This window comes from Anguilla rostrata, chromosome 18, assembly GCF_018555375.3.
Source record: "Anguilla rostrata isolate EN2019 chromosome 18, ASM1855537v3, whole genome shotgun sequence".
Taxonomy (NCBI): Eukaryota; Metazoa; Chordata; class Actinopteri; order Anguilliformes; family Anguillidae; genus Anguilla; species Anguilla rostrata.
In genome coordinates this window covers 20,024,088-20,037,464 of record NC_057950.1, presented here as the reverse complement: position 1 = coordinate 20,037,464, position 13,377 = coordinate 20,024,088, and the positions used below count along the sequence as shown (strand labels likewise).

Here is a 13,377-nt window from a genome sequence, read left to right as displayed (position 1 = left end):
TAATTCATGATTAAATGCAGCCGTTACACAGAATGTGTGCTCTTATGACTCACAGTTACAAGGCGCAGAGGAAAAGGGAAGGGTGCAGTGTCAAATCAACAAGATTGTACTTTAAAGCAAATTGCAGTTGCTGTTAATGCCTGTCACAGAATTTTAATGTGTCTCCGTACGTGAGCATGAACCATGGAGACATCCCCGCACTCCCTAGCACCGACATAACTGTTCATTCAAATCTGTGGGTTCTTTGGGAAATGAAAGGGTTCAAAGGTGTAGTTCTCCAGCCGAAGAATGTTTCGGAAGTCCAGATTTGTTTGGCAAAGAAATGGGGGCCGGAAGTCTGTCCACGTGAGAAGCCACAGATCTTCGCTGAAAGCCTTGAGCCTGAACGGAAGAGACCGTGCCTAATTTAACGATTCACCAGTGTCTAATTTAAGGACTTCCAAGCGCAGAGATTAGGAGGCTCTGTCAGGTTTACTTAAAGAGTGTGAAGGTCACACAGGGTTTGGTCTGGCCCATGCAGGAGGGCTGTTACTGTATACAAAGCAGCCGAGTGTTAAAGGGGAGCACTGTAAACAAGCCCGGGAGGGAGGAGGAGCTAGCTTTTACTCGCCTCACTTCCTGTGGAACTCTCGCCCCGGCCCCTTTCCTGGCCCCTGAACCCAGCCCCTCTCCATATTAGAGCTTTGTATTCATAACACAAGTTTGGAATAATGTACTAAACAATGACTGCATTGTATTCTTAAATTTAAAAAACTATTTAAAATCTCATGCTTGTGTTTATTTATCAAGTGTAGCTACTTTTTCAATTTAGCGAAAAGAAACTGAAAGCAAATTATTGTTTCGATTCTTGATTTGTACCATCAACTGCGGCCTGACTGCACAGGAAGGTGATTCAATCAATCAATCAATCAATCTTTATTTATATAGGACATTTCATAGAGTGGCTGTAGCCCAATGTGCTGCACATGACGAATTACTGAGGAGTGAAAATGGCAGTCCTGTCCTCACAGCACACATCCAGTACCTCAGGGCAGACAGGAGGGGTGTGGAGTCCAGAGAGGCAGCACAGGTTCACATCTACCATCCAGACATTCAGAAATGGCTTTTTAAAAGAAAACAAAACTGTTTTTTTTTGTTTTTTTTTTAATTGCGCAATCATATTGCCTGTATCCTTAATTGGTTGAGTAAATGTCATTAAAATTAATGTCTTGCCAAAATGTATCTATTTCAGTCAATCTCTCTAAAATTCCATTCTATTTATCACTCTGAATAAAACTATCAGATTTTTTTGTGGTCTCTGAAGCATGTATGAATAAAGATTCAAACACTACAAGCCCCCTTATGTAAGGGAGGCCTGAATCTACCTACATTTATGCTATATTGTCAACTTTCTGTGATTTTGTATTGGCTGCAAAGTTATACTACTAATACTTGAATATATTGGTCAGTCCCACCCCTCTTAATGCTATCCCATTTATAGGGTCATTGAAGAATCTACAAAGAAATTTAAAAAACCCAATTTGTCATGTATATAAATGTTAGATAATAGACTGTCCTAGGTTTCTGGGTATTGAAAACACATTTTATAAGTCAACTCCATTATGGAGAAACCCTCTAGCCCCTGACTGTATTATGGTTGGTGTGACCTAATACTGGAGAGAGAAAGGGATTGAAAAGTTTGGAGACTTGTAATGACACATTTTCTGATTCTAATCATTTAAGAGAGTCTTTTCAACTAAAACAAATACCTGAATAACAGGCAATCGCTAAAACACAAATCTGAGGAGAGTGGACGGAGCAGTAAAATGGCGACTCTGTTTCAGGCTGAAAACTGCTGAGGAGTCTTTCAGACAGGCCAGAGAGAAGCCCTCCTACAGCGTCAAACCCAAACAGGCCTCTGGAATGGCAAGTGTCTTCTTATCTTACTTTTATTCATGGAAAACACCCGCATTTTATGCACACAAATTCCACAGCTTACTGTGACATAAAGCTGATTGGTAGAATCATATCCCCTCCCCCTCATTGTATTTACAGGTCAAAATATGAGATGTATAATATTCTTTGTGATCATCTGATTTTGGCTGATAAGCATGAAGTAAGCATGCGCAAAGACCTGGAACACAGTATGTGTGTAAAATAAACCAAATGCACTCTTGAGATACACAAATATCAACGCTGTTATCATAAAGCTCTGTTTTCTTTGCAGAAAGCCAAGCTGGGTCCGAAGATATGAACAGCTGGATTTTCACATTTTAAGGCTTAAAGATGGAATGTGTAGGAGGGAAAGATGTGACATCAAGACAATCAAGAGCATTCTCATTCTGCTTCTGACACTAATCTTTCATTCTCATTATGCTTCTGACACGGATCTTTCATTTTACATGTGTAAAGGGGCTGAAAATAGTTAATAAATCATCCTCCAAATATCAATCCATAGTAAAGTCAATAACTATAATAACACACATTTCAAGTCAGATGTAAAATCTGTATTTTAAAAAAACAGTTTGGGCATGATCAGGGCATGCCAGTTTAGCTATAGCTTTTAAAAAACACCACACATTTCTTCTGAATTATATAATTCTTTAGAAATGTAAAAAAAATGGCACCATGACATTACCTGTGTTTGTGGTTCAACTCTGGGACCTTATCTGTCTGTACATCAAGCCTGATGTTGACCCCCCCAAACCAGTCCCTCATAGTAAGATGTGTACGTGTCATATTTAGCATTTTTACATTGATTGTACATTGATTGTACAGTGGATGTAGGTCGGTCAATATAATGTCTAAAGGTATCCATTAAAACCCACCTGTTACACCTCACTGGCATTGTGAGTGTTCTAGTCTGTTCACTCTGAACCAGCGCTGATATCATTGCCATGACTAGTGTACCACAATGCTGCCATCATTGCCATGGCTGCACTACCATGGTACTCCCATCACCATGACTACTGTACCAGACTGATGACATCATTACCATGACTGCTGTACCACAGTGCTGTCAGCATTACCATGACTACTGTTTCACAGTTCTGTTATACAGTAATTGCCATGACTACCACAGTGCTGTTATTAAGCAATCAGCTCTGTTGGACAGAATTGAAGCTGATTGATGCTAAGTACCTGATCATTACACTATATAAACTATGCAGTAATAGCTATAGTGTTCTCGGCTATAAATGAAATGGGCAGTGTGCTGGGGGTTTCAAAACAGTACTGAACCCCAATGTGTTCAGGGAAATTGATGGTGATGGGAAAATAACATTTCATGAACTCTGAAATGGTTAGGGATATTATGTACTGTCAATCACTACCTGGATTTAACCAATCTAAAGATATTTCTGTCCACAGTAATTGGTTGAAATTAGTGGTTGATGGCTCCTGATAGCTCATTGTTGGGTTTTTTGAAGCCTCACTGTTGCATTCTCTGGTTAAAACCCAATATATCAAACGCAATTTTCAAAGCACAATTTCTTCTGTTTTATATTGCACACAAGTGTGAATTAAATGCATTTTATTGATAACTGTAGACTCGCACAAAATATTGACATTTCTAAGCTAGTTATTTATATTAATTCTGTATTACATAAAAATCTTTGATTTTTTAATCATTATATATACCTATATTTTTCTGCCCAGTGTGACTTCTAAAATAACCACCGTGGATATGTTCAGTAAAGCTTATCTGCATGTGTTAATACAGTATATGACGAATCTTATGTTTACAATGCTATTTATTTTATTGACTGGTTTTTTTTTTTTGGGGGGGGGAGGATGTGTGATTTATATGGTTAAAACAGCAGATGGAATGTGCCCAATGAGAGTTGTGTGAAAGTGTCATGTGACAGCTGTGCCTTCTGCACACAGCTGCTGGGGTGTTCAAGGCCAGAACACTCTTATTACTCCAACAGGACAGTGGAAACCCCGTCCCTGTCTTTTCACTCAGCACAACACAGCCACGCTACCGAGCACGCCATCGCTGCAAGAATAACAAGCAGAAACAGAGGTTTTACATGAAATATATTTAATATATAATCCTTCATCTCTCTCTTTATATATACCTATAGTACCATAGTATAGAATGCATATAAAATAGTTTTCCTTTGTTTCTTGCCGGACGTGCTTTGATATCTGTGTTATTTTACAGTAAGCTCCTGGATCCAGAGGATGGCAGTCGCAGAGGTAGACTGTCTTTGTTACACACATCGCTTATCTCTGTCAGAGTCGCTAGGCAGTGCGCCGTCAGTCTGGGATGTCCGTTCAGCATCCATGCTCCTCAGAACATCCACACAAGACGAGCGCCATGAAGAACAAGAGCCATGCTGTGCCGCTTGAGTTGAGTTGAGGTGTTTGTCAGGAAAGTATGTGTGTGTGTGTGTGTGTGTGTGTGTGTGCGTGTCCAAATTTGTGGATATAGTTTTTTCTCTCTTGTTCTGGTGAATTGAGAAGATTACCCAGACTCCCTCCATCTCCCTTTTCACAAAGGTTTCTCCTGGAAGAAGCCATATAAAGAAGCAGACGAGCTTCGATAGCGGCAGTCTTAGCGCTTGCTGGGGTCGCCCACGGCGACCGACATGCACCGGCACTGCTTGACGCGCTGGATCTTGCGGTGCCGGAAGCCGGGCTGCAGGTCGGGGCAGTCCAGCTGCACGGTGAGCGTGGTGAGCCGGTTCGGCCGGCAGAAGGCGCAGGACTGGAAGGACTCCTGCTCCTTGCGCACGTGGCGCGGGATGTAGAAGGAGTTGCACTGGCCGTAGCAGAAGCGGTTGATGACGGTGCGGCTGCGGCAGCCCTCCTCGCTCACCGTCTGCCTCAGCGGCTGCGTCTTGCACCAGTCGCTCCGCAGGTACTTCCTCTCGGTCACCACCAGGGCCTCCTGGCTGGAGGCCAGCACGTCCTGCCGGCGCGCCCCCCCGCGCCGCTCCGACGTGTTGCTGTGGATCTTGTAGGGGGAGGGAAAGGCGCTCTGCGGCCGGCTCTTCCTGGACTCCGCCGCCGCGCAGAAAACTCCCGCCAGCAGGGCGGACAAAGCCAGCTTCCAGAACATCCTTTAGGAGAGGAGACAGGCCAATGTCTTTATTCACGTTTAATAAAGGACTTCACCTTTAACATGCGTTTTTCATTAAGTCCCCCATGAGATGAGACCAATGAGTTTTTTGCAACACATACCAGAATATTATGCAGTATACACACACACACACACAAGAAACCAAAGTATTTTGTGTTTTCTTCATGTGAACTGTACAGTGAAATGTGGTACTCCTGTTTCTGCAAAAGAGGGAAAAGAATCTTTGACCTTCAGGACTGATCAAAAGACTTTTAAGAGAGCTAGCATTAGCATGTTCGGTAAAACATAATGGAGGTATGAAATTATAGCCGTGCATGGTACACCAATAGATAGGGCAAGCCTGCTGAGACCTTGGTTAAGAGAACCAATCATGCATTGCCCTTGTTCTTACACTCAGACCAGACATAAGAGTGGAAAATGGGAAAGTTTTTTTAGGGGCCGTGTCACTGGATAGAGCCCAAGAGACAATTGCAATCCCCCCTCCTCCCCTCCCATCAGTTCGTGATTGAAATTCCACAACCACCGTCCTACCCAGCCCCCCCAGTTCACAATCACCATTATCCAACACAATGAACACTCTAGTGATGCTTTCTGTCCTATCACACAATTACACACAACCCCCCAGTTTTGCCTACTAATATTATATCTTATACCTTTTGGACCTTTGGGAACTTTATTTCTGTTATTACCACGAAGAAGAAGAAGATGAAGACGAGATGAAGATGAAGAAGAAGAAAACTATGATCTTAATAACCCTGTACAGTATGTATCTGAAGTGCAGTCCTTTCTGAATGTGTGGTAATGATAAAGTGCACATAAAAAAGGAGCTGACAATTTGATAGCCAGAGTGATGACAATTAAATTTGGAACATTCAGCTGAGGAAGCAGTCTATTTTCTTTCTTAGAAAATGAGGAAATGAGTCCATCATCTATGACTTCATCCATCAAAATATCCTTAATTGAGTCATTACATCTATTTGCTTTTTGTCAGTTATATAAATTTTCCAAAATAAACATGACCATTAAATCAAAGGAGGAGCTTCAAAGGAGAAAAAGGAAGGAAAATTTTTATTGCTCTTGACTCCAAGCAAATTAATTATGGTTCTGCTTACTCGAGGTATGAAGCATGCTATAGATATGTAAACAAAGTGAGTAAAAACATCTGAAGATTATTAGAGGGATTTTTGAGAACTTTTCTTCAGACTTGACTTTTATCCTCAGTGTGACCTGAAGTTTAAATACTGAACTCAGAAACAGCAAGTATGTTTTACTCTTTCGCTCTTTTTCTCCCTTTTTCTCTTCTCTCATTCTCTCTCTTCTTCTACTGTTTCATCTAAATGAATAAGACCCAGTGAGCAGAGACAAATAGCCTTGTATAGTTTTACATTTTAAAATAGACTTTAACAGGGACAATAACGGGTAGATTTATTTATTCACTTCAGCAGGCTCTGAGGGAACGATGACTCATCATTCAGATTTGTGGTTGTGTGGCGTTGTCCGTCAGACCAGCTGACATCTTTACAACAGATGAGGTGTGCGGAAATATAAACACTGTTGCCGCTGGCTTATATAAAGTATGCAAAATCTAAATATTAGCTTAATTCTAGGTTCAAAAGAGCATCACAGTTCCAGCTGACCTTTTTTAATTCCGCCTTTAAACAGTGTCCACGAAACATTTTCTGCACCTGTTTGTTCGGAGATGAAAAAGGCAAGAAAATGTGTTTTTTCTTCTGGTGAGATTTGTGCACGTGGGATTTATATTTTGTTCTCTGCCAACATGTTTTTAAGGAAACTCACATAAAGTAAGGACATAAGAAACGAATGAGAAGAACAGCCCATCCCTTAATTTGCCGACAATACAGACTATCCTGAGCTGCATCAAATGGACTTTTACATCTCGCCCCTCTTCTACTGAAGACCTGGAGGTAGTCCGTATCTGACTTGGAGGGAGTCTGTACCAGACCAAGAGGGAGTGCGTAACAATGCACAGTGCAGCCATGTTTAGGAAACCTCCAACCTGAGAGCTTCTTCTCTAGCAAAATGTCTCAGGTTAAATTCAACGCTTGTGTGCTTCCCAAACGGGACACCACTTCTATCATCAGTTAATGCTACATCAGTGAACTACCATATAAAATGCAAAACTAAAAACAAGTAGTAATTCTCTATTTCCTCCATGTGTTGTTAAAAGGTTATGTTGTGGAGGGGGGGGGGGGGGGGGGATGACAGCGGTCAGCTACCCCAGTTTGTCATCAGCACACAACATTCCGCTACCCTTATCAGCCTCTCAGTCCCTTTGAAGTGTAACCACCACCCCTGACCCCCCCACCCCCCTGAAGCTGTGATGTAACTGCTAGCCCCGCTCATGTGGACAGCTTTCTCTCCTCAGCTCCATCATCACGCGGGCGGGACGGGGGCACCGCCACACTTTAAACAGATGAATGGCTTCCTGGCTGATGAGCTTCCTGTAAACCGTCACTGCCGTTTCCAGCCATTTACGAGTCATTTCTCTACAGGCATGAATTTCATGTCCTGGGTGGGGGAAGGTGGGGAGAGGGGGGCAGGAGAGGCCCCGTTATTTGCCCTAAGTATGATAGAGAGTCTCCATTGTGAGTCATGGAAGGACTGAGGTGCTGCTCAGTTTCACATTACAGCAGTGTCACCCGCTGAAAGTTTGATTAGTAATGACCCGCTTATACTGATATGACAGACCTGGGTCTGTAATTGATGAAAAATAATGTACTGCCACCTAATATAGCATTAGCTTAGCCCGGTTGGGTTAGACCTGCCAGCCAGGCTCCCTGTGTCTCCGGTGATCTCTCTCACAGCGTGGACCGCTTGGTTCCCACACAGGTGGTTGTGACAGGCAGTGCGGGAAGCCTTCAGTGAGGCGGTTTGTATTTGTGCCCTGAGAGCCGACATTAATGATTTACAGACAGCCCTCCGCCGCTGACCCCGAGCCGTCTCTGCCGCGGCAGATTTATCACTGTTCAGGATCTACGCTCCTCATCCTCCGGCAAGACCAGCAAGGCAACTCAACACTGAGCCTACCGTCGCACAATAACGTTAGTGTGCAGAGAACACAGTCAGAACTAAAATCAATATGTTCAGTGCCTGACAAAATACTTTAAACTCTAAATTTCCTTGTGGTCTCTGTTAGACTGGCATACACTCTGTTAGAGGTCATTTAGAGTTTTTCTGTGTATCAACATCACGCATTTAAAACGTTGTACTACCATTTTATAGCATGCTATAGTAATATTTTTATATTTTGTCTGTGTTAGACATTGCTGTGTCTCTGTCAGCTCACATACTGTGACTTTACTGAATTTCAAAGTGCACATAAAGAGATTGCTGTATGTAAGTACAGTGAGGAGCGCTATGTGATGCTTCCATGTTGGCTTGTAGCCGCAATCCCCCCTCATAATTCCCACCAGCTGAGGGAAAGTCCACCCGCTGGTCTACCCCCCACATCTCAAAACAGAACCCCTGAACCCCCACAAGTTTTCAACATGTGGTATGCAATAAATCCTGAGCTCCAGCTCCCCCCGTTCTATCAGTTTGGTATGCTCCTGTACTTTTCAGACACTGTTAGCTAGGCCAGGGTGGTAGGGTCTGAGCAGGGGTGATCACACACTGGCTCCCATCCTCCCCAGGATGTCTCTTGCCAAACTCTTCCCTCTGCCTCTCTTTCCTGACAGGATGGAGGGAAAGGCAGTCTGTGTCATTAGCTTCTATACCACTCTTGTTGTCTTGTCATTTTTAATATTGTCTTGTCTATTTCTGTTCATTTATGCAGTCTTGTCTTGTCCTGGCCCCCTTTTAAAAGAGATTAAAATAAATAAGAGAATAAAATAAATAAATCTGCGCTTTCTTAATGCCGACACCCCACAACTCTCCTCATCTGTGCACATGAGGTCATCAGCAGTGTGGTGGTCCTTGTCCTTAGTGGTAGTCTGGTAGTTTGAGTGATGCTGGCCAGTCAGGACACAGTATTAAACCAGTGTTGTTCTTCTGGGCCAGGGACCGGTTGTCTCCTCCCTGACTCATTATGCAGATGGCCAATCAGGACACAATGTGCACTTGATGGCAAAAATACACTGCAGAAGCTGCTCTAATACAGCACCATGTTTCACAGCTCCCTGCCTGTCTGTGTCTCTCAGTGAGAATATCCACAGAAGCAGATTATCAACCTGCAGGTTCATGCAGGGACAAGCACGGCCTGCAGAGGGCAGTACTAGTATGGATAAAGAGGAGGAAATGAGAGGAAGGGGAATGGTTTTCAGTCTTCATTGCCAATAAGCCTTACACATATGAAAATCTCATCTTGTTTTTAAATATGTCTTGTTGGAGTTCATTGTTGCTATTGCTGAACTGTTATAAGGTTTTTAGTGTTTTTCCTAGCTCACTGCACTGTACATAATAAAAAACAGAATTACAGGCAGTAAAATGTTTTTTCTGACCTATATACTGTAGGGTCTGGGATGGGTGTGATAATTATCTCACCTGTAGAGTTTGGGTTAGGAGTGATAATTATCTCACCTGTAGAGTTTGGGTCAGGTGTGATAATGATCTTACCTGTAGGGTTTGGGTCAGGTGTGATAACTATCTCACCTGTAGGGTTTGGGTAGGTGTGATAATTATCTCACCTGTAGGGTTTGGGTAGGTGTGATAATTATCTCACCTGTAGAGTTTGGGTAGGTGTGATAATTATCTCACCTGTAGGGTTTGGGTTGAGTGTGATAACGGGTTTAGTTCAGGAATCCTATTCCTACCGCTGCACAGGTGCGCTCACCCTGCACACCCACAGCTGTTCACAGAGGCATGAGACCAACATGCTGCTGGGATTTGGAAATGTAAACATTCTTAAACATCAGCCATATTTTTAAGGCCACAGGAGTGGTATAATGTCAGTGTCAGCACCTCTCACTGACCTAATTCCCAGCTCTGAAAGTTATTTATTTTATTTAAAGTTGCCAGATACACTTTCTATCACATAAATCATTTTTTCCTCAAGCATACGGACTGCACACAGACGCACGTGTACACACACACACACGTGCACACACACACACACACACACACACGCACGTATGCGCACACACACACACGAACACGAACACACACACACACACCCTGGCGCATGCTGTAGACTCATTCCCACTAGCTTGTTTCATGTTGGCATGCAGAGGACATTTACAGCCTCACTCATCTGGAAACATTTCCCGACTTTCCACGTAAAAGACTCTCAACGATGAGTATAACAAGAACTCTTTCAGCTGAATCATAAAATATGTCCAGTATTAATGTAATAACCCAATGAAGTTTTGCTTCAAAACATGACACAGTCAATATGCTTTCTGTAATAATTTGACTCCTACAGTCATATATTCACAGCAGTTTACCAGATAATTGTTAAATACAGTGCACACATTGTAAATATTTTTCACACATGAACTCACATTTTCCATTTGCACACATATACTGTATGTGTATATGAAATATCTCCTGTTGTAATAATAAAGCAGGAAGATAAATGTAGTGTAGGAAAGCAGTGCTCACTCAGAGTGGTTAATAGGTACCAGCAGATGGATCCTCTGTCCCGGCGCTCAGTGCCTTTCTGTGTGCTTTACCTCTCTGAGGTGTCCCGGGACAGCGTGCGGTGCGGAGGGGGTACTCCAGCGGGGTCAGGGGTAGGCGTCCGGAGCGTGTGGTCCAGGGAGAGGAGCAGCGGTGAATCCCATGTGAGCAGCAGGGAGGAGAGAGCGGTGGTTCGGGGTGATCGGGGTGACTCCACGGCTTCACCTCCAGCTCCTCTCTCCCACCGGCATGTGGATGTTATCACAGACCAGGCTTTCTATTGGCTCCCCGCGCTGGAACAAATCACGCTGTGCGTCTCCTCCAAGCTTTCTCTCTCTGTCTTTGACTATCTCTCTCTCTCCTACTTTTTGTCTCTCTCTCTCTCCCTCTCTGTCTCTCTCTCTCTCCCTCTCTACTCCCACTGATCTGTTTCTCACTCCACCCTCTGACACGTCAGGGTTGCCATTTTCCCCAGCAGATTCCCCCCGATTCCCCAATATTTTTTCCCCTTTTTCGCTGCTGTGGCAGGATGTCTCTGCCTGTCTTTTATCTAAGTTCTATTTTACGAGGTAGGTCAGCTCAGAACTAGGTTCTCCTGTGCGGTGATGGCTTCGGGAATCAAAGTGAGAAGAGTACATCACCTTAGCCAATTAAATGTAGGGGGTTTTGTGGCTTAGTCACACAGACTGCAGTTTAATTGTTTAACATAATCAGACACTTTCATGTGGCTTATATTTTGCAGACTGAGACTGTCTTGGTTAAGTGCCTTGTGTATCTCAGCATCACTTGGGATATAAATTCACCAAGCCGCAAGCCAGGGAATCCCAAACCATAACCAGTGACTGAGGGCTCTGTTCATCAGCCGTTTTCCTGAAAAAGATGACATCTGCATTTTAATTTGTAATGCTGAAAATGCTGAAAAGGGTCATTTTCAAATCTCTAAGTATGAAATCTTTGGGTTATTTTCTGCAAACCACTAGATAAGAATTGATTTATTGATGAATGAATTGATTGATTATTCATAAAGCTTTTTATTCCTGTTTGCACAGAAGCATTCATTTATAGCTATGTTGAGTGGTAGAAGAGCAGTTATAGTAGCATCATTCATAATTAAGTTTTTATTTTCTTCTACACAAATTCATGCACAAGCAGTACCCACTGAATTAGCTTCACAGTCTGAAGCAGGTCCTTCTTAGGAACAAAGCCTGCGTTCTGTATTGTTATATATAACTGCATCAGACTGTCAGTGCTGATGTGAGTAAATGTCCTCTCCAACAGATTGCATTATGCTCAATGTTAAAAGGCTGAATGGATCTAATATGCATAAAATAAGGAGTATAAACTTTTAGTTACAATTTTTCTTGTCTTGAGACTGAAAATATTACATTGTTTCGTCTATTTGAATAATAAAAACAATCTTTTCTTAGGAATCATGTTTAACAGGTATCCTTGCGGTTGTGAGCTCTGAAACATGTTTTTTTAAAAGATTTTAGGTTCTTTCCCCATTAAACACTCACTCTTTGAAGAAGGAGTCATATGACAAAAAATCCACAATATCCCATGTTCGAGTAAACATTTGGTAGGGAAAGTAATCAAAGATTTAAATAGATATTCAGTACTGATCCAGCGTTATTCCTGTTTTGTTGTGGAAGACCAAACTTATTAGTGTGGAAAAAGATGGTGGCCAAGTACCCAGGTTTGTCTGAATATGAAAGCTTTCCAACTTTCCTTGTTTCTCTTAGATTGATATTTTCCATTCCCTCAATAAATCGCATGATTTCATGCATTCCCCCATTTCACTCAGCTGATTAAAAAAAATACTTTTTTATTGTTCAAGTTCCTGTCTATCAGGAGCTGCATTTGGAACTCAAGAGGTTGCATGAATCCATTTAGTAAAACACTAAATAAATGGTGCAAATTGACAGCATGTCAAATATTAGCTGCGTAATTCACGCTGGATAAAGGTGTATTTTATGCAAATAATAATGATGTATTCTGTATTTAAAACCAGACTTCATATTATAACTGGTATATCAGGACGAAGTGACCACACAACCCTCTGTTTTCCATTTAGTGAAATATTTGATGATGAGTGATCAGGCTTTCAAAAATTGGCAGGACAGTTATTCCACATGCAATTAAAATGGCATGGTAATCATCATCAGCTAAAATTTTTTTGTTTGTTTGTTTTTTTGGATTGGCAATTCTATTTTAAAATATAATTATAGGAAGTCACTTAATAAAAGTGAACCTCTGTACATCCCATCTTCACAAGTATGGCTTGTCTTCTTGGAAGACCTGACCTACACCATCTAGTGGCTAAAGCTGGGAATGCAGTAAGCATGTTTATGCAATAACATGAAGGATAGTATTAAAAAGATGCTGTCATCATCTATTACACAGACTGAAAGCTGCCTACACAGTCGGATGAGATAAACCTGTCATTTATAAAGGGAACCACTACCTCAATCCCTTAAGATCAGCCTTATATGTGTGAGGCAATATGTGCTGCTGTACGATTGCTATACTGAGACCCACAGAGACTTCCCCTCCTATTTATATATGCTGTTTAAATGACCATGGTAGACAGCCTCTCTCTGAATGATATTTTACACAGTAAACTGCTCAATGTTGAATCCACCCTGATGGTCTGAGAAAGAGAACATGTGGTCCCCCTTGAACACTGAGCACTTTGCCTTCCGTTCTGAGCTGTGGGCGAATGGAGTAAGGGCCTG

General features: G+C 42.3%; 2 protein-coding genes across 4 annotated transcripts in view; one reads left to right on the top strand and one right to left on the bottom strand.

Moving 5' to 3' along the window:
• Positions 1-2,820, top strand: part of LOC135244698 (formin-2-like) — a 47,205-nt gene extending 44,385 nt beyond the window's left edge. The window contains exons 17-18 of one of the 2 annotated variants that reach the window (XM_064317192.1): positions 1,824-1,909; positions 2,211-2,820. In XM_064317192.1, coding sequence (XP_064173262.1) covers positions 1,824-1,909; positions 2,211-2,233 — 109 coding nt within the window. In that variant the 3' untranslated portion in view covers positions 2,234-2,820. Of the gene's footprint in view, positions 1-1,823; positions 1,910-2,206 lie in introns of both variants that reach the window. The other variant, XM_064317191.1, reaches the window with a different exon arrangement.
• Positions 2,821-4,004: 1,184 nt separating this feature from the next.
• On the bottom strand, positions 4,005-11,035 carry LOC135244699 (gremlin-2-like). 2 transcript variants are annotated; one of them, XM_064317195.1, is made up of 2 exons: positions 10,625-11,035; positions 4,005-5,045 (listed from the first exon to the last, which is right to left on the bottom strand). In XM_064317195.1, the coding sequence occupies exon 2, from the start codon at positions 5,042-5,044 to the stop codon at positions 4,538-4,540; it is 507 nt and encodes a 168-aa protein (XP_064173265.1). In that variant the 5' UTR covers position 5,045; positions 10,625-11,035; the 3' UTR covers positions 4,005-4,537. The 2 variants fall into 2 exon arrangements, with proteins under 2 accessions (XP_064173265.1, XP_064173264.1); XM_064317194.1 differs by having other exon boundaries at positions 10,696-11,030.
• Positions 11,036-13,377: the final 2,342 nt, after the last annotated feature.